Source organism: Neopsephotus bourkii, unplaced genomic scaffold (assembly GCF_033783945.1).
Source record: "Neopsephotus bourkii isolate Nb327-2 ecotype Australia unplaced genomic scaffold, CSIRO-AGI_Nbou_v1 NB_1019, whole genome shotgun sequence".
NCBI classification, from domain to species: Eukaryota; Metazoa; Chordata; class Aves; order Psittaciformes; family Psittacidae; genus Neopsephotus; species Neopsephotus bourkii.
The window spans coordinates 294,648-313,895 of record NW_026901508.1 but is presented as its reverse complement, the minus strand read 5'-3'; the positions used below and the strand labels follow the sequence as shown (position 1 = coordinate 313,895).

At 39.3% G+C, this 19,248-nt stretch overlaps 1 protein-coding gene across 6 annotated transcripts in view; it reads right to left on the bottom strand.

The window, feature by feature from the left end:
- Positions 1 to 19,248, bottom strand: part of LOC133215963 (nipped-B-like protein) — a 268,197-nt gene that overhangs the window by 65,580 nt on the left and 183,369 nt on the right. For 5 of the 6 annotated variants that reach the window (XM_061360335.1, XM_061360337.1, XM_061360339.1 and 2 more), the window contains 9 exons: positions 12,580 to 12,753; positions 11,866 to 12,056; positions 10,968 to 11,075; positions 7,783 to 7,983; positions 7,266 to 7,412; positions 5,097 to 5,392; positions 4,572 to 4,746; positions 3,653 to 3,838; positions 2,080 to 3,094 (listed from right to left, as the gene is read on the bottom strand). The exons of the other annotated variant lie outside the window; for it this stretch is intronic. In XM_061360335.1, the coding sequence (XP_061216319.1) occupies positions 2,729 to 3,094; positions 3,653 to 3,838; positions 4,572 to 4,746; positions 5,097 to 5,392; positions 7,266 to 7,412; positions 7,783 to 7,983; positions 10,968 to 11,075; positions 11,866 to 12,056; positions 12,580 to 12,753 (1,844 nt within the window). In that variant the 3' untranslated portion in view covers positions 2,080 to 2,728. Of the gene's footprint in view, positions 1 to 2,079; positions 3,095 to 3,652; positions 3,839 to 4,571; positions 4,747 to 5,096; positions 5,393 to 7,265; positions 7,413 to 7,782; positions 7,984 to 10,967; positions 11,076 to 11,865; positions 12,057 to 12,579; positions 12,754 to 19,248 lie in introns of those variants that run through there. 6 annotated transcript variants of the gene reach the window in all.

Here is a 19,248-nt window from a genome sequence, read left to right as displayed (position 1 = left end):
GGTAAACCCATAGCTGCTACTCAGAGACTGAGCACTGAAGATAATTCAGCTGTAGCCTTGGGCTTTCAGATTTATATTATTTCATATTTCTGAAAATCATCAGCCCATGTTATACACAGCAAACAGGAATTAGTTTCCCCCAAATTAACTCTGCTACCTTTTCTTTCACAGTGAGTAAACTGAATGTTTGTGATAGGTAAAACAAAACTAGATAGTACTCTGTGCAGTACAGAAGGGGAACATTAAACTCAACTAGTGAGAATTTTATTCAATTTATTGAATAATCTAGAATTAATTTTATAAGTCTGTATTATGGCTAACAGAACCCATAAAGGAGCATGTATGCCCTTTGACATACACAATATAGTAATGGTCTAAATCCTCTCAACTAAAACAACTTTAGACTTCAGGTTTCTACTGTTTATAGTTTCTTTCTGATAATTTTATTCTAATAAATACCAAAGAAATTGAAATAAAAATCCCTCTTTGGTATTGCAAAAGCTACATGACCAGGAAAAAAATTGTTTATGAACAAGGAAATGATTTAGCACATAAATAACATCAGAAATAGTTAACAGACCAGTGGCAAGTTCATTTTAGACTGCATTTGTATGAAATTCTTGGTTTTAACAATTCAGGAGTTTCCTTGTGAAGTATTTTCAACTTTTTCTACTAGTAATGTTTGCCTATCTCACATTGGCCTTTTTAGTCATCAGCGTGCTTGTAGTAAGCATGGGTAAAGCCCTTCCCAAATCTTCGTTCGCGAAGTCAAGCCATGATGATGGTGATGACTAGTAATATGTGACATGTCATACAACCAATCTATTTGCAAAGTATGAAATTCCCACTATAAAAGCTGCTCCTGGCTCTGAGAAAAATACAGTATTTCATTGTTTGTTACAAAAATGTCCTGCTTCCAGAGCTGCAGGGGTGATTTCTCCTTTTTCTAATCCTCCCTACTTTAACAATACCTATCTTATAATGAGAACGGTCTTTTTGTACAGTGAAGAAAACACCAGAGATAGTGTGAGTAAACATTTCTGTTTAGAAAAACTGAAGTGGTGAAACAGCAAAAAGGCATTTCCCATGGGAACAATTACTATCTAGTTTCTGAGCAGTTATTAATCAATTCAGTTTAAGGCTTTGTTTTTTTTCTGTACATGGGACTATTTTGGAATACTGTTACTATTCCTCAGAAATTGAACAATGCATTAGAATTCTGCAAGCTTTTTTCATAAAAACAACCTCCTACCACAAATTAAATTCATAAAAGAAAATAAACATGAGATTTACTTTTTGAGAAACACCTGTTCTAGATAAACATATTTGTAAACATAGCAGGGTTTAATACTTCTGTAAAAAGTGTAGTAGTTTTAGATCTTTTTCTGTTTGCAATTCTGCTGCTTTTGTTACTCTCTAGAAAGGTGAGCTGTATGAAAGGCTTGTGGGAACATAGTCAAAACAAATGAAAGCTTTCAATAGCATTTTTTCAATTTACAAAATGTGAAAACGTCTTTCAATTAGTAAAAAAAAATAGGCTAATATACAAACTTTTTAAAAATTCATTTGTGAAGGAATGTAATGTAATTACCCAGACTCATACCCATTCACTTCTCAGATACTGGTAGCTAGCTCCTATTGACACAAACCTTTCTATATTAAGCCAGAGAAATGCATACATAGCAAGTTAGCCCAGTTTTCCCCAGATTTTAACTATCATAAATTACCATTGGACAGCATTAGAAAGAAATTGAAACATACAAGATATAAACTATAGTTTCTTTTTATATCAAAATGTACTTTTGAAAATGTGTTTGGCACAGTGCTAAATCATATAGTCAATACTAAATATTGCAGGATACAATAAAACCTTAGAGTTAACTTGTGTTTACACCCTTTAAGGGATAAAAAATTAAGATAGCAATTATTCAGAAGTCAGCCTACACAAACTGTATAAACAATATTCTGTCTTGTTTTGAAAACCAATGCTATAGTAAATTGTACATAAAAGACTGCAAAATAATATAAATGGATTCAAACAGATCTTTACAATAAGAAATTCAAATGGAAACAGACAAGTAACAAAGAGCAGTAAAAAAATTTATTGCAGTATTCGTTCCACCAGATTTGCTGGGGATCCCTTTTCTTGTATTATTTCAGGGTGACCTAATACATCAAAATCTACATTTACAAAAACTCCTCCTGCAGATAGGCCATAAATACTGCATGCTTTTTTCTTCTTTTCTTCTTTAACAGAATAAATTACATATCCAGGAGATTCTGCCATTTTACAGCCTGGAAAAACAATGCTTCCCTGGAAACTGGGCTAAGCTAAAGAAAGCCATCCGCTGCTAGGTTAAACTCCAAGAACACTTTATTAAGAACATTAACAGACTAATTTCCAACATTCACTTGTTGTTTGTTTTTTTTTTTAAACAGAAAGATGGTGGGTGTTTTTTTTCAAGATATAAACTTTTTTTCTCTTAAACTATAATACAGTGGGAGCAAAAATGAACTGAGAAGTTTCTGCTGCACAACAGCGAAGGAAGCTCCCACATAAATGTTTACCAAACATTTCCTTCTTTTTTTCCTGCATCCCAGGTTCCATTCTTACTCTTCATTTAACTGATTTGTTTGGGGTTTTTTTGTTTTTTCTTTCCATAAATTTGATATTTCAAGTTTTTCTGTTATTTCAATTCCTGTAAATTTGGCTGCATGTACAAATTCATTAGCTTGAAGTTCCATCCTTGGCAGCATACAGCAATCGCAAAGTCTGCACAACTTTAGTAGTCAACTTATTAGCACTCGTTAGAGAAATTTTTTTGTAAATAATGTCTGACTCCTTAATAGTGTCTACCCAAGGCACCAGTTTGCGGCCATCACGGCGCTTAGCTTCAGTCCAGGAGCCACTGTAGGAGCCTGCCATCCACTGAATACTGAAGCCATTGCTGGTTTTCTGTACTACTCTTGCAATTTGTGGTCGGTCTTTGTACTTTGGACAGCAAATAGCGATGACATCCATGACATCAACACTTTCATTCATCTGTGCTGCCAACTCTGTAGAGCCTGAATTTCGTTTTGACCTTCTCAATGACTAAAACATTAGGGGGAAAAAAGACCAAGTGTTACACAAAAGAACTTTAGTGAAATTATTGCTTTTATTGCTTTTAATCCCTTGACGCCGGGAGTTGGGATTTCCCGGCACACATTCCATTGCCGGCAATGAGACGCACCGCGATCGCCAGCGCCAAGGGGTTAACATATACTTGTAAAACCACATACTCTTAATTTGTACCCGTGTATTTATCTCTTATTGATATATAAAATTATATATACACACAAATCATAAAGCTACATAAAAACTTAGCAACAATAAAAAGGATAACACACAGTACATTCCAATGAAAATTAATAAATTTTTATATGGGATAAATCTCATTTACTAGGGTATTTTTTTATTGTCTTTTTCTGTTAAACTTTCTACAAAAGTTGTATAAACAGTTAAGTAGAGAATCTCTATCTACAAAATGCTTTCATGTGGATTACATTACTTGGTGTACATTTGATATAATAGACTGACATTTATAAGCACATAAAAATCATTTTACGTAATACGTTGTGAAATACGTTGACTCCTCCTCCTCCGCCTCACCCCTGAAGTGCCTCCTCCTCTATCCTCCCCATCACTTTCATCGTCCTCTGTCTCAGCTGCATTGTTTTTAGGGCTGCCTCCTCCAAGCAGTGAGGTAATGGCTTTGTTCCGAGCATTTGTGCTAGCTGACACCTCTCCATCTTCTTCCTCTTCATCAGGATCCAAATGTTCCATAAGGAGCTTGAACTATTAAAAAAAAAACAAAAAACAAACAAAAAACCAAAAAGAAATCCAAACAAAAACCAGAAACCAAACCAACCCAAACAACAAAAAAACCCAACAAAAAAAACCAACCCCCAAACAAAAAAAACCCAACAAAATCAAAGAGATCAGTCCATATTCTAACTTTAAAAATAAACATTCATATCACACTACATTAAATAAAAAACAAATGAAAAGATAAAGAAACAGTAAAACAAATGGCAGACTTCAAACTTCAACAGCTCGTGTTTCATTCTACGGACCTTTCATTTTCTAGTAGATATGTAAAAGCTTTCTTCATGTTTTTCAAAAATGTCAAGTTTTCTCTAATTAATATTTTAACGAATTGGGGGATAATAACAACAACAATAACAGTAATAATAATATAACAAAAGGTAAATACATTAGATCTAGTCAGGGATAAAGTGAACAAGGTATATGGTAGAGGTATAAAAGTTGTATACCAGAAATTATAAAATATTCTGTAAAGATGAATATCCTTTAGTTAAAATTAATTTATAAATTTATTAGAAGACTGAAAGATAATCCTGCTAAACATCCTGAAAGGAAATGGTGAGTTATCAGTATATCACATAAGATTACCAGGAATTTAACATATTTAAATGCTCATCCAATACATCAGCATCTACTTTTCAGTTTATACTGTGTCACACAGTTTGAAAGGATTTCAGATTTTCTGCAAAGCAACTCTACTTACATCTAAGTACTGCTTTACTATACTCCTCTTCACTTCTTCAGTGATCTTGGAATTAGCCATATCACTGTGCAGAAAATCCAGAGTTTGTTTTGGATGGAAATGAACTCCTGTCTTCCTGTTTATTGCTTTATCATAAACTTTTGCAGATTCAGATGGAGAATATTTCTGAATTTTACTGTTTAATGAAAACAAAAGGGAAGAGCTTTTACAGAAAGTACAAAGCAATTTCAAGGAAAAGCTTTTAAAATCTTCAAAATAAGTAGTTATATTTTAATCATTTCATATAAAATAGTTATCCTGTTAAGAAATTAAATCATTGCTTTCTCTAAGCTTTTTCAATACATTCAACCTATTAAATTTATGTTTTTTCTTCCACAAATCTATTACTTAAACAATTATTTACAATTAACTTAAAGCAAACAAAACCCCAACAAACCCCCCAAACAAAATAAACCAACCTTCCAAACTTAATCCTTACAGAGAACTCACTAGATAACAAGATACCTATTACCTAAATATCCTTACCTATCAGAAAATCCACAGAGGTTCTTCAAATGCTGTTTCAGCATCAAAAGTAATAATATGCCTTGGGAGACATTTGCAAATTCAATTAAAGGAGCTGAATTTTCTGGTAAACATTTCATCACAGCATTTATATCATTTTCTTCATCAGAATCTGAATCAGAGTGTACACGTTTCCGTAACCTCCGAGGCTTAGAAGCTTCCTCCTCACTTTCACTCTCACTACCACTGTTACTGTCACTCTCAGTCTCCTCGTCTGATGAAGGCTTTATTTCCTTTTTTTTGTCTTTCACCATAGACTGTGAGACAGAGAAGTTAACACAAATTCCAAAATTAGAGTAAGTAGCATCATGTACATTTCTAAAAAATCTCTCCAAAATCATTATTGGTTTAAATTAGGAAGAATTCCCTGAACGATATTATTAATTCATAACTTCGAAGTTTAAAATTATGGAAAGAAGATGCTGAACTGTAACCCTGGAAAATTGACCCAAAGTCTACATTTTTTTTCAAGGTGATTGCAGAAGGAACTGAAGCAATAAGTACTGCACTGGCATGTTATACTGCTCAAGTTTGTTAGTGGAGACAGTAAAATGCAGTAGGAAACCAAATACAATATATCAGGAAGAATTATATATATATTATATAATTTTTGCATGTTACATATATTTCCATATGTACTTTGGTACAGACTAGTCCATTCTGGTTTTAATCCTTGCCTCTGTTAAAATTTTATGACACTAATTAAAGTGCTGCCCAGAGAAACCCCCAAGTTGTCACGTACAGTATTACTAATAAACAGTTCTACTAACTGTAGAGCTACAGAATTTCATACGTGCACTATTACTGCACACAGTATGCTTCAGGTTTTCTTATAACACAGCACTTAAAATGTCCCAAGTAGGATGTCATCCTCTATGTGCTGGTGTTACACACTGATCCCCCATCTAAAGAATGTACTCTCTTTCTAGCAGATTAAAAATCAACTTTGGTAAGGTGAGAATTCAAAGCAGTGTAATTTCCAGGTATCAAGTCTGACTTGTACTTACTAGTCAGATTGGAAATTCTAGAAATGGGCTTGCTTCCTGACAGTTTGGACCTTCTACTGTTAAAATTGTCCAGGAAATTATGACTAAAATCTTTAAGTAATAGAGGCCTTTTTTCTTACATGGTTGTGTATTGCCATGACAACAGAAACTATACCATTATTTAGGTTCTTATATGCTACCTTAAGAAAAGGCATATTGCATGTACTTTTCACTCTTTTCTTACAATAAACAATGCATTTAAAATCTCCTAGGTGACACACATGCAACTGCCATCAGGCACTTGACAGCAAAAGAATCAGCAAACAGGATTTTATTACTAAAATTACACAAATGACCACAATAAACCACTATTTCATTATTATTATGGGTTTATTTACTTCCCAGATGCATGCAATTAATATTAATTCAAATTAATTCAGCAATATTAGGGAATGATATAGATTTAGTATTAAGATCTCAAAATCTGTCATTCATTTTTAATAACACAAGCAGCAACGTAGGAAAGCTTGTAACTAGTGTCTATCAGATTGTTCTGGGTTCAGCTGTAGCAGTTATTTTTCTCCTTCTTAGTAGCTGGTGCAGCACTGTGTTTTTTTACTTCAGTCTGAGAACAATGTTGGTAACACACCAATGTTTTTAGTTGTTGCTAAGTAATGCTTAGTCCGATCAAGGACTTATCATTCTCATGCTCTGCCAGTGAGGAGGGGCACGGGAAGTCAGGCGGAAGCAGAGACAGGACACCTGACCCAAAGTAGCCAAAGGGGTGCTCCATACCACACCCAGTATAGAAACTGAGGGGAGTTACCTGGAAGGCCCAGGGTCAGGCTGGGTATCAGTTGGTGGGTGGTGAGCAATTATATTGTGCATCACTTGTTTTTATTGTTTTCTTTTCCTTTTCCCCTTTTAGTTTTATATTCTCTCCCCTTGTTATTTCCCTTGTCATTATTATTATTGGTGGTAGTAGTTTTAATACAGAACAGAACAGGTTGTTTTTTAACTACTGGTTACAAAGTAACGCTTCTGGTCCATATCGTAATAATAGCACTGTATTCACTGAAAAACTGACTCAAAATTGGCTGATGTTGTCACCATAATAGGTATACTAAAATATAACTGCACATACCTCTTTAAATGACTGTAGTAGGTTGCTACCAGAAACTGATAGAGTTATGTCTATATGATGCATTATAAACAGTGGTTCTTCCTGTGTTTGATAAGGAAAACAGGCTAGATTGTCTGCTATGTATAAGAGCATATTCACCTCTGTTTTCTGGAAGTTTAAAAAAGTACATATAAATATACATACAAATAACTTAGATATATACATTTATCCTGTGTTACTAACAGTCTAGAGCAAAAACATGATCACAAATTTTATTCTACATACCCCCGAAACCCACTCTAAAGAATGTGTATATATATGCAAAATTTAGTCATACCTGAAAGATACATTATTTCTGATTAATCTAAACTGAGTACAGAAAGGTAACAAATGTAACAAATGCAGTCTATTATATAGGTAAATACCTTATATTACAAAGCAAAACAAAGTACTGTAAAAAAAATAAAAATACCAATAATCATGTCCTAAAAATGCATGCTATATTTTATTTTCTTTTTAAGTGAAATGTTATGCTTACTGCAGTATCATCAAAGAGGTTGAGTAAAGAAATTAGAAATGCTCGTCTGTGTTGACGGTTCCCTCGGATCATGGAGTATAGGTGTGAACACAACGCATTGGATGATTCGTCCTGTCTAAAACCTCTTACAGGATCCTTTGGGCAGGTATTGATTGCCTGTTGTACCTGGTAAGACATCTTCATACCAGCCACTGCTTTCATCTGAAAAGTATTTATTTTTATTTTAAAAATTGCTTTTAAGCAGTAAAACTGAAAATTAAGCAAATGCCTGTCAACAGAAAACGCTAGCTCATTTTTTGAGCTTATTTCATTTTAAGTGGATGCTCATCTGGGTTGCTTTTTTTTTTTGCATACATTCTGTAATTTCAAGCTGATTTTACTTACTTCAAGGCTCCTGCTCTAGTTTCAGAACAATGTCTATCTAGGCTGCATATCCAACTCTCCTCATATCCCCTCTGCTTCTGTTCAGCGTAGTTGTCTCTTCATCTATATGTTGTCTTAAATCCCAACTGCCTACGTAGCAAATTTCATCCTCTAATCTTCACCTACTGAATTAGGTATTGGGATGCCACAAACAGTAAAATGCTCCAATTTCAGTGGAATACAATCAGATTTGGAAAATCCCATAATGTAGTACACACACTTAAACAAGATTGGGGCCTTCTGAAACAAGGAAATGGTGCTGCAGCTCAATTTCATATCTTAAGGAGAACTAATAGCACTATGCCACAAGTCCGCAGCCTTTACTTTCAGCAAGGTGCCTCAGATCTAAACATCTTCCTATGCTCCTTCAGGTTAGATTACCATTTATAAACCCTAGATGCTTTAACATTCTAATACATATACACTAAGGACCAATACTTAAGTGCTCTCTTCCCTAGTCTACTGATACAGGAAAATCATTGCTAAACACTATGAAACAGCTGTCCATACCTCTTATCAAATAAATGCTCTTATGCATTATTCAGTGAGGAAAACACTGTGAATTACAACTTAAATGAATTTTTATACTGGAAGAGATGCTTCAAATTATTATATCCTTTCTATTTCTAGAAACAGAAATCTCCAAACAGGGGTAAGAGTAGGGATTTTCTTCACTATTGCTTATAGTTATTGTTTGCTTCTTACCTTATATTCTTTTTCTGCAGCTGATATCTATTAGAATCATAGAATAGTTAGGGTTGGAAAGGACCTTAAGATCATCTAGCTCCAACTCCCCTGCCATGGCCAGGGACACCTCACACTAAACCATCTCACCCAAGGCTTCGTCCAACCCGGCCTTGAACACTGCCAGGGATGAAGCATTCACAACCTCCCTGAGCACCACCACCCTAACAGGAAAGAATTTCCTCCGTATATCCAATGTAAAATTCCCCTGTTTAAGCTTTAACCAGTTACCCCTTGTCCTGTCACTACAGTCAATAACGAAAAGTCCCTCCCCAGCATCCCTATAGGCCCAATTCAGATACTGGAGGGCTGCCATGAGGTCTCCACGCAGCCTTCTCTTCTCCAGGCTGAACAGCCCCAACTTTCTCAGCCTACCTTCATATGGGAGGTGCTCCAGTCCCCCAGTCATCCTCGTGGCCCTCCTCTGGACTTGTTCCAACAGTTCCATGTCCTTTTTATGTTGAGGACACCAGACCTGCCCACAGTACTCCAGGTGAGGTCTCACAAGAGTAGAGGGGCAGGATCACCTCCTTCAACCTGCTGGTCACACTCCTTTTGATGCAGCCCAGGATGCAGTTGGCTTTCTGGGCTGCAAGTGCACACTGCCGGCTCATGTTCATTTTCTCATTGACCAGCACCCCCAAGTCCTTCTCCACAGGCCTGCTCTGACCTTCTTCTTTGCCCAACCTGTAGCTGTGTCTGAAATTGCTCTGACCCAGGTGTAAGACCTTGCACTTGGCATGGTTAACCTTCATAAGGTTGGCATCAGCCCACCTCACAAGCGTGTCAAGGTCCCTCTGGATGGCATTCCTTCCCTCCAGAGTATCAACCGAACCACACAGCTTGGTGACATTGGCAAACTTGCTGAGGGCGCACTCAATCCCACTGCCCATGTCAGTGACAAAGATGTTGAACAATAGCGGTCCCAACACTTATCCCTGAGGGACACCACTTGTTACTGGTCACCAGCTGGACATTTAGCCATTGACCACAACTCTTTGCATGCGGACATCCAGCCAGTTCTTTATCCACCAAGTGGTCCACCTATCAAATTGATGTCTCTCCAATTTAGAGACAAGGATGTCATGCAGGACAGTGTCAAATGCTTTGCACAAGTACAGGTAGATGACATCAACTGCTCTACCCCTGTCCATCAGTTCTGTAGCCCCATCATAGAAGGCCAACAAAATTGGTCAGGCAGGATTTCCCCTTAGTGAAGCCATGATGGCTGTCACCAACCACCTTGTTGTTTTTCATGTGCCTTAGCATGCCTTCCAGGAGAATATGCTCCAAGATTTTGCCAGGCACAGAGGTGAGACTGACTGGTCTGTAATTGCCTGGGTCATCCATTTTCCCCTTCTTGAAAATGGGGGCTATATTTCCCTTTTTCCAGTCGTTGGGAACTTCACCTGACTGCCATGATTTTTCAAATATGATGGCCAGCGGCTTAGCAACTTCATTCGCCAGCTCCTTCAGGACCCATGGATGGATTTCATCAGGTCCCAAGGACCTGTGCACATTCAGGTTTTTAAGATGGTCTCGAAGCAGATCCTCTCCTACAGTGGGCCCAAGGTCTCCATTCTCACAGTCTCTGCATCTGCCTTCCAAGACTTAGGTGGTGTGGTCACACCCTTTGCCATTGAAGACCGAGGCAAAGAAGTCATTCAGAACCTCATCCTTTTCTAAATCCTGTGTAGCTAGTTCTCCCAAGACCCTCCAGAGGGGGCCTTCGTTGTCCCTAGTCTGTTTTTTATTTGCTACGTGCCTGTAGAATCCATTCCTGTTATCCTTAACATCCCTAGCGAAGATTAATTCTAACTGGGCCTTAGCTTTCCTAACCTGGTCCCTAGCTTCCTGAACAACATCCTTGTACTCTTCCCAGGCTTCCTGTCCTTGCTTCCACCTTTTATAATCCTATAGAATCTTAGAATAGTTAGGGTTGGAAAGGACCTTAAGATCATCTAGTTCTCAGACAACGTAACAGTGTTTTGTAAAATGAGAAAATTAGAATTACTTACATGAATGAACCCAGCATATTTTTTGTCAATTTCTATCAACTGCTGGTCAGCTTTGTTTCTCATAGAGGGCTCTGGATCTGTGCCCATAGCAATCAAGTATGGCACACACTTGAAAATCAAATGAAATGGTTATTCACTCTTTGTTCTTCTATAACACCATTGTTCTTGTTATATTCTGACTACTGCAGAAATTAGAATAGGAAACTCTATGCAACTTACTACCTGACTACTTTTTACAAGCAAATAGTACAAAATACACAAGAGAGTGGACATGATAAATGACAGAAGTTGTTAGAAGTTGTGAGGTTTCAGGTGGTATTTCCATTTCCCTCAAACTCAAAAGTTTGCCATTAATACCAAACAAACAAACCCAAAACAAAACAACAAAAACCCCCAACAAAACCAAGCATCACTTATGACTGAACATATATAATGGCTGTAGTATAAACAAATAATTACAAAAGTATTATGAATAATGGAGATGATAACTCTGTTCTGACATTGACTCTGGAATTCCATAGTGTTTGAAGAACATGGGGATTGCAGTGGAGGGAAACTGATGCATTTTTCAGGATAAAGACTCAAAGAAAGAAAACAGCTTGGCATACACCTGAAATTTATAACAGAAATATCCTCCAAAGTACACTTGCAAGTGCTCTTTAGGCACTGGTTGGGCTTTTACATCTTGATTGAAAGACAAGATAATACAGCATTTGGGATCTTACTGGCTAAATAACATAAAACAAATTCCAAAATATGCTTTCTGTAAAGGCCTCTTCTTACAATAAGAAATCACTGTAACATAGCTGGAAGAGAAAAATTAGAAATGTATCTAGCAAGTGTAAAAAGTTGTGAAAACCTGAATAACAAAAAAACACAGCATAAAAGCCTACCATACCTGAACAGGGTGAATGAGACCCTGGTTTAACGTTAGTGCAATTACATTGAGAGCAAAGTGGCGTACACTGGACTGGGTATGAAAGAAAGCCTCAAGGACCTGTTTGAGGTATAGCTGCATGATGGAACTACTCATCCCTGAGGAAACATCACCCATTTCTTTCAGGTCTTCCTGCTTTGCTACTTTTTTCCCTGTAAAAAGGACAAAAATAATAGCACATTCACGACAGTATAATCATTTACTTTGACATTGCTTGATGCGTACTGTTCTTTAAGCTTTACAATATACATTTCAGCTATCTTAGAATGGGTTTATGATCTCACAAAACACAGAACAGTCTGATGGCAAATATTCTTCAAAGAAATAGACATGACTTTAAAATCTTGATCCTCATTAGTTTTAATTTTAAAAAGTTCTTATTTTGTATATGCAAAGTAACCTTAGAGAAGATTTTGTTAAGAAGTATTAATACTATCATTACAGTAATTATGCATTCTGGATTGCTTTCATGATTTATACATCTTGTAAGTAAATAATAAGTTACAATTCTCAAAATACCTATGCACATAAAGATTCTTAAAATATTATAAGATACTTTGTGTACAATATTATTGATTAGATAGCAATCTTAAGAGACTCAGTTTACACATACAGTAATTGTATGCAAGAAAGTTAGGTTTTGCATGCCTCATTAGCACAGAAATCAACACTTACAGTCTCTGTCTGCCTGCTGCATACGTGTATCCTCCTCCTGCAAGTAGGTCTGGAGGTTTTTTAACACCTGGATTTTTAAGTTTACTGAACAGTTCTTATCTGAAAGAATGCTGTTGTACAGAGTCTTCACTTCCTGTTCAAACATTAAACTTGGGTGTTGTATAAATGTGAACCCTAAGGACGGAAGAAAAGAGGAAATACTCCACATTGTTATCTAGAAATTTCTGCTTTTTTAAGTCTTTCTTCAAAATAGAAGAATGAAATTTAGCTCCTCCCAACAGCATAGCTCTTTCTAGTACAAACAGTATTGCTTTTTCATATGGAGACCATTCTAAGCTTATAAGGAGTTCTATTAGCCATGACAGTTCTATTAGCCATGACTCAGTCTGATCAAGATGGGGTATCAACCTAGGGCAGTTGCACTAAAGGAAGAGTTATACAGACTTGGAAGCATATCCAGTGTACTAGTTTGCATCTGAATGGCTAGGAGGTCTCCCAAGAGCAAGGAAGGAACATTGCTAAAAAAATACCCATTGTTTTTCTAATACATTTAGAGAAAAACATTCTGCTGAAACTGTGAAGAGTTACTCATATGAAGGCAGAATAAATGTGGAAAAGCTGATAGATATCATGATTATTTAAAAAATAAATTCTTAAAATAAAAATACCCCAAAACATAGCAAACACAGTAAAATAAAATTTATACCTCTCACCGTCATTATTTATATACCTATTAAGCTCTTCTCTTGAAAACTATAAGAAGCATTCCCAAGACATCACTGTAAAGATACACACTATAGAACTGCTTTTAGCTGTAGCTTTATCATTGACAAAGAACTTGTTATTATTAGTCAGGGAAATCTTTATTTCATAAAAACTTTGATCTAAATTAGTGACAGTATATATCATTTTAGATCACATAGGTAGATTTAGAAGTGCTGCTGACAAACTCTCACAGAGTATCAGAAAAAAACTAGCAATAGGAACATAACTTCCCAAATTTAACTATGTTTAACTACTTGATTCATTTTTTAAAACTATGAGAAAAGCAGACATTAAGCGTATTTTTCACGACCACAGAAACTAAGATTCTGAATGAACATACAGAAAACATGAAAGAAGAATGGGGGGAAAATGACAGAAAATAAAAATATGCAAAAGTGATCTATAAAAGTGGCTGTAACAAAGGGAAGACTGAGTCAGGCTTTTAACATTGGCTCTGTGCACACAGAAAAGACAGTGTAGGTAAAGTCTGAGTCAAGTCTAGGGCAAGACCTCAGTGTGTTTAAGATATTGTTTCAGTCTCAAAACAGGAAGAGGAGAGAAGGAAGGGGAGATAGAAGGGAAATAAGTGGTAAAAAAAAAAAAAAGAAAAAGAAAAAAAGGAATGGTGTGTTTTGGAGTATAATTGTGTACTCTATACAGGTGTATTGATATTTATAACTTGACCACTTCTGAGAAAGCCTAACCCATTTTTTAAGGTAAATTTTAAACATTAAAAGAAAAGCACTTGTATGTATGTGTAACAATCCATAACTCACTCTTTCCTATGTTTGCTTACTTAAGTGTGTCTTAAACCAACAGCATTCTTTAGGAAATTCTTCTTTTTCCATCCCCTGTAAGTGGGGAAGATATCTTACTTGGCATGAGAATCTGTCATAGGAGATGAAGGCTAGGTTGGACAGAGCCTTGAGTGACATGGTTTAGTGCGAGGTGTCCCTACCCATGGCAGGGGGGTTGGAACTAGATGATCTTAAGGTCCTTTCCAACCCTAACTATTCTATGATTAAGCTTAACCTCTCAACAGCAGTGACACATCCAAAAATCAAAGGCTAAAACTGTTGAGTGTCCTTACTGAAAGGACACACAAATAATTACCGATAGGAAAGTACACACTCTTCATGTGATGCCTTCACTCTATATAAATGTTAAAGTAGCTTGTTAGTCATTTTCACCCTGTTGCTGCACACAAATGTTGAATGGATTTCACAACTTGGCTCAATTACCAGCCTGTAAGAGAACTTTGCACTGCCTAACACATCTCTGTACATCCAGCAGCTACCCTCAAAACGGAACCAGTACTTAGATGAGATTAATATATCACTGAAAACAGTTTTCTGAGGTTTCATTAAAATTAAGACTGACATGCTTACAGGCAGAAAAGGAAAAAAAAAAATTAAATCTGAAGAATGCCTACTGATACAGATCCTAGAAAGACTAGTCAGAACACCATAGGATTGCTTCTGTGACAGAGGCAACTCTAAAGCCATTAATCCCACTCAACTGTATGAAATTGTTTCCTCAGAATATCAAATCAAGATTTGATCTCAGTCCTTATCTTCAGAATCTTCCCCAGACTGAGCTGAAGCAGGATATCTAAAAAAACACCTAAACTGCAGCATAAGGAAGCAAATTCTTGTTCATACTTAACCACACAGTGCAAGCTCACACACATGGGAGACAATTTTCTTTAGACTAAACCATAACCATGAACTGAACTCTTGCAGAAACCAAGGCCTATATGCCCAAACAAGATTCTCTCACATGCAGAGTTCTGGTCCTCGAGCAGAGGATGAACATGATACAAACCACTCAGTGGCAGTTCATGCACTAATGCAAGTCACTGAGAGACCATACTATTGCCTTGAGACAAAGGGGCACAAAATCACAAAATGGGATATAGAAACCTTTATAAATACTTTTAAGTAATGTGAAGTTTGATGGCTTTGTAACAGTAGCAATGGAAAATTACTGAGGTGCATGATACATAGAGAAAAAAATAGAGTACAGCTAGAGAACATACTGAGAATTCTCACAAGATAAATCATTATAGTTGGCCTACTTTTAAGAAAAACAGTCTAGAAGAACAGGACACTGAGACAGCTGTCGCCATGTAGCTGTCACCCAGAGGTAGGGGACCAAAAAGATGATGAGGGTTGGAAGCGAGTACCGGTTCGGCATCATGGGCAGCCCTCCTCCCTTCCTGCCCTGCTTCCCCAGGTGTCCCTCCATAATAGGTTTGAGGCCCTGGATCTTGAAGGAGAGGTAGGTGAGGATGTGGTGCAAGGCCCGCCTACAAGGCCACATAGGAAAAAGCGGTCGACTTTGCACCTCAAGACTGCCTCTGATAAGAAAGAAAGAAGGGTCATTGTAGTAGGTGATTCCATTCTGAAAGGAACAGAGGGCCCGATATGCAGAGTTGACCCTCATCATAGGGAAGTGTGTAGTCTGCCTGGAGGCCGGATCAGGGATATCACCAGGGCGCTCCCCAACCTGGTGCACCCAACAGACTACTACCAGATGCTGGTCTTCCAGACAGGTGAGGGGGAAGCTGCTTCCCGCAGTCTGAGGGGGATGAAGAAAGACTACAGGGCCTTGGGGCGGATGGTGAGAGACTCCGGGGCTCAGGTGATCTTCTCTTCACTCCTTCCATCTTCTGTTGATGATGTGGGACTGAATGGGAAAATTCAGTCCATAAACGATTGGCTTCGAGGCTGGTGCTGCAGGCAGGGCTTTGGTTTCTTTGATAACGGCTGGTTTTATAGGGCACCAGTCTGGACAATGGCATGTGGGAAAGGTTTATCACACAGAGGCAAAAGGATGCTGGGGCACAAATTAGCAGGGCTCATTTGGAGAGCTTTAAACTAGATTCGGAGGGGGATGGGGTTGTAGCTGGGCTTGCCCCAGTGGGGCAGCACTCCAGAATTGATGAAGACTGGGAGGCCTCCTATAATCTCAGGGTGAAATCGGTGTGCTCGGCTCGCTCCCTGAAATGTCTGTACACCAATGTGCGCAGCATGGGAAATATGCAGGAGGAGCTAGAAACCTGTGTTAAGTCAGGAGATTATGATCTGGTGGCAATTATAGAGACATGGTGGGACAGCTCACATGACTGGAATATAGTCATGGAGGGCTATGTTCTTTTCAGGAAAGACAGGCCATCCAGGCGGGGTGGTGGGGTTGCTCTTTATGTGCGAGAGCAGCTACAATGCGTTGAGTTCTGTGCAGGGACAGATGACGAACAAGTTGAGAGTCTGTGGGTGAGAATTAAGGGGCAGGCTGGCAGGGGCGATACTGTTGTGGGGGTCTGTTACAGGCCACCGGATCAGGGTGAGGAAGTTGACGAGGCCTTCTACAGGAAGCTGAGAGCGGCCTCACAGTCACAGGCCATGGTCGTCGTGGGGGATTTTAACTTCCCTGATGTTTGCTGGAAGGACTATTCAGCAACCCAGCCACAGTCCAGGAGGTTCCTCCAGTGTATGGATGATAACTTCCTCATGCAAATGGTGGATGAGCCAACCAGGAGAGGAGCGCTGCTGGATCTCATCCTCACTAACAAGGAGGGTCTGGTTGAAGGAGTGAAGGTTGAGGGCTGCCTTGGTTGCAGCGACCATGAGATGGTGGAATTCAGGATCTTGTGTGGTAGGGCCAGTAGAATAGCAAGTAGAATTGCAACCCTGGACTTTAGCAGGGCAAACTTTGGCCTCTTCAAGCAATTGCTAGGGGAAATCCCATGGGCTAGGCTGCTTGAAGGTAAAGGGGCCCAAGATAGTTGGTTGACGTTCAAGGACTGCTTTTTCCGAGCTCAAGATCAGAGCATCCCGACACGTAGGAAGTCAAGGAAGAGGGTCAGGAGACCTGCGTGGCTAAATAGGGAATTGCTGGGCATGCTGAAGTGGAAGAGAAGAGTTTACAGGTCATGGAAGGAAGGGCTGGCCACTTGGGAGGAATATAAGGCTGCTGCTAGAGGATGTAGGAAAGCAGCTAGGATGACTAAGGCCTCCTTGGAATTAAAGCTGGCGAGAGGGGTCAAGGACAGCAGAAAGAGCTTTTTCAAATACATGGCAGATAAAACTAACACCAGAGGCAATGTAGGCCCGCTGATGAACGGGATGGGTGCCCTGGTGACAGAAGATACAGAGATGGCAGAGTTACTGAATGCCTTCTTTGTCTCTGTCTACTCTGCCGGAGGCAGTCCTGAAGAGCCCTGTACCTCTGAGACCTCAGATGAAGACAGGTCAACGGAGCGGTTTGCCTTAGTCGATGAGGAATGGGTTAGAGGCCAGTTGAGCAATCTGGACATCCATAAATCCATGGGTCCGGATGGGATGCACCCGCGGGTGCTGAGGGAACTGGCAGAGGTCATTGCTAGACCGCTCTCCATCATCTTTACCAAGTCTTGGGAAACGGGAGAGGTGCCTGAGGACTGGAGGAAAGCAAATGTCACTCCTGTCTTCAGAAAGGGCAAGAAGGAGGACCCGGGTAACTATAGACCAGTCAGCCTCACCTCCATTCCTGGGAAAGTGATGGAACACCTTATCCTTGGTGCCATCTTAAGGCATATCAAGGATAAGAGGGTTATGAGGGGCAGTCAGCATGGCTTCACCAAGGGGAAGTCATGCTTGACCAATCTCGTAGCCTTTTATGAGGAAATAACACGGTGGATGGATGATGGCAGAGCGGTGGATGTGGTCTACCTTGACTTCAGCAAAGCGTTTGACACGGTCTCCCACAGCATCCTCGCAGCTAAATTGAGGAAGTGTGGTCTGGATTATCAGGTAGTGAGGTGGACTGTGAACTGGCTGAAGGAGAGAAGCCAGAGAGTTGTAGTCTATGGGGCGGAGTCTAGTTGGAGGCCTGTATCTAGTGGAGTGCCTCAAGGGTCGGTACTGGGACCAGTATTATTTAATATATTCATCAACGATTTAGATGAGGGAATTGAGTGTACTATCAGCAAGTTTGCTGATGACACTAAGCTGGGAGGAGTGGCCGACACACCAGAAGGCTGTGCTGCCATCCAGCGAGACCTGGACAGGCTAGAGAGCTGGGCAGGGAATAACTTGATGAAATATAATAAGGGAAAGTGTAGAGTCCTGCATCTGGGCAGGAACAACCCCAGGTACCAGTATAGGTTGGGGAACGACCTGTTAGAGAGCAGTGTAGGGGAGAAGGACCTGGGGGTCCTAGTGGACGACAGGATGACCATGAGCCGACACTGTGCCCTTGTGGCCAAGAAGGCCAATGGCATCCTGGGTTGTATTAGAAGGGGGATGGCTAGTAGGTCGAGAGAGGTCCTCCTTCCCCTCTACTCTGCCCTGGTGAGACCTCATCTGGAATATTGTGTCCAGTTCTGGGCCCCTCAGTTTAAGAAGGACAGGGACCTGCTGGAGACAGTCCAGCGCAGGGCGACTAAGATGATTAAGGGAGTGGAGCATCTCCCTTATGAGGAAAGACTGAGGGAGCTGGGTAGTAGGAGAAGAGGAGATAGTTTGGAGAGCTGGATAGTTTGGAGAAGAGGAGATTGAGGGGTGACCTTATTAGTGTATATAAATATATAAAGGGGGAGTGTCACGAGAATGGAGCCAGGCTCTTCTCAGTGGCAAACAATGATAGGACAAGGGGTAATGGGTACAAACTGGAACACAAGAGGTTCCACTTAAACTTGAGAAGAAACTTCTTCTCAGTGAGGGTGACAGAACACTGGAACAGGCTCCCCAGGGAGGCTGTGGAGTCTCCCTCTCTGGAGACATTCAAAACCCGCCTGGACACATTCCTGTGTAAACTTATCTAGGCGTTTCTGCTCCGGCAGGGGGATTGGACTAGATGATCTTTTGAGGTCCCTTCCAATCTCTAACATACTGTGATACTGTGATAAGGAGCATCTGGGAA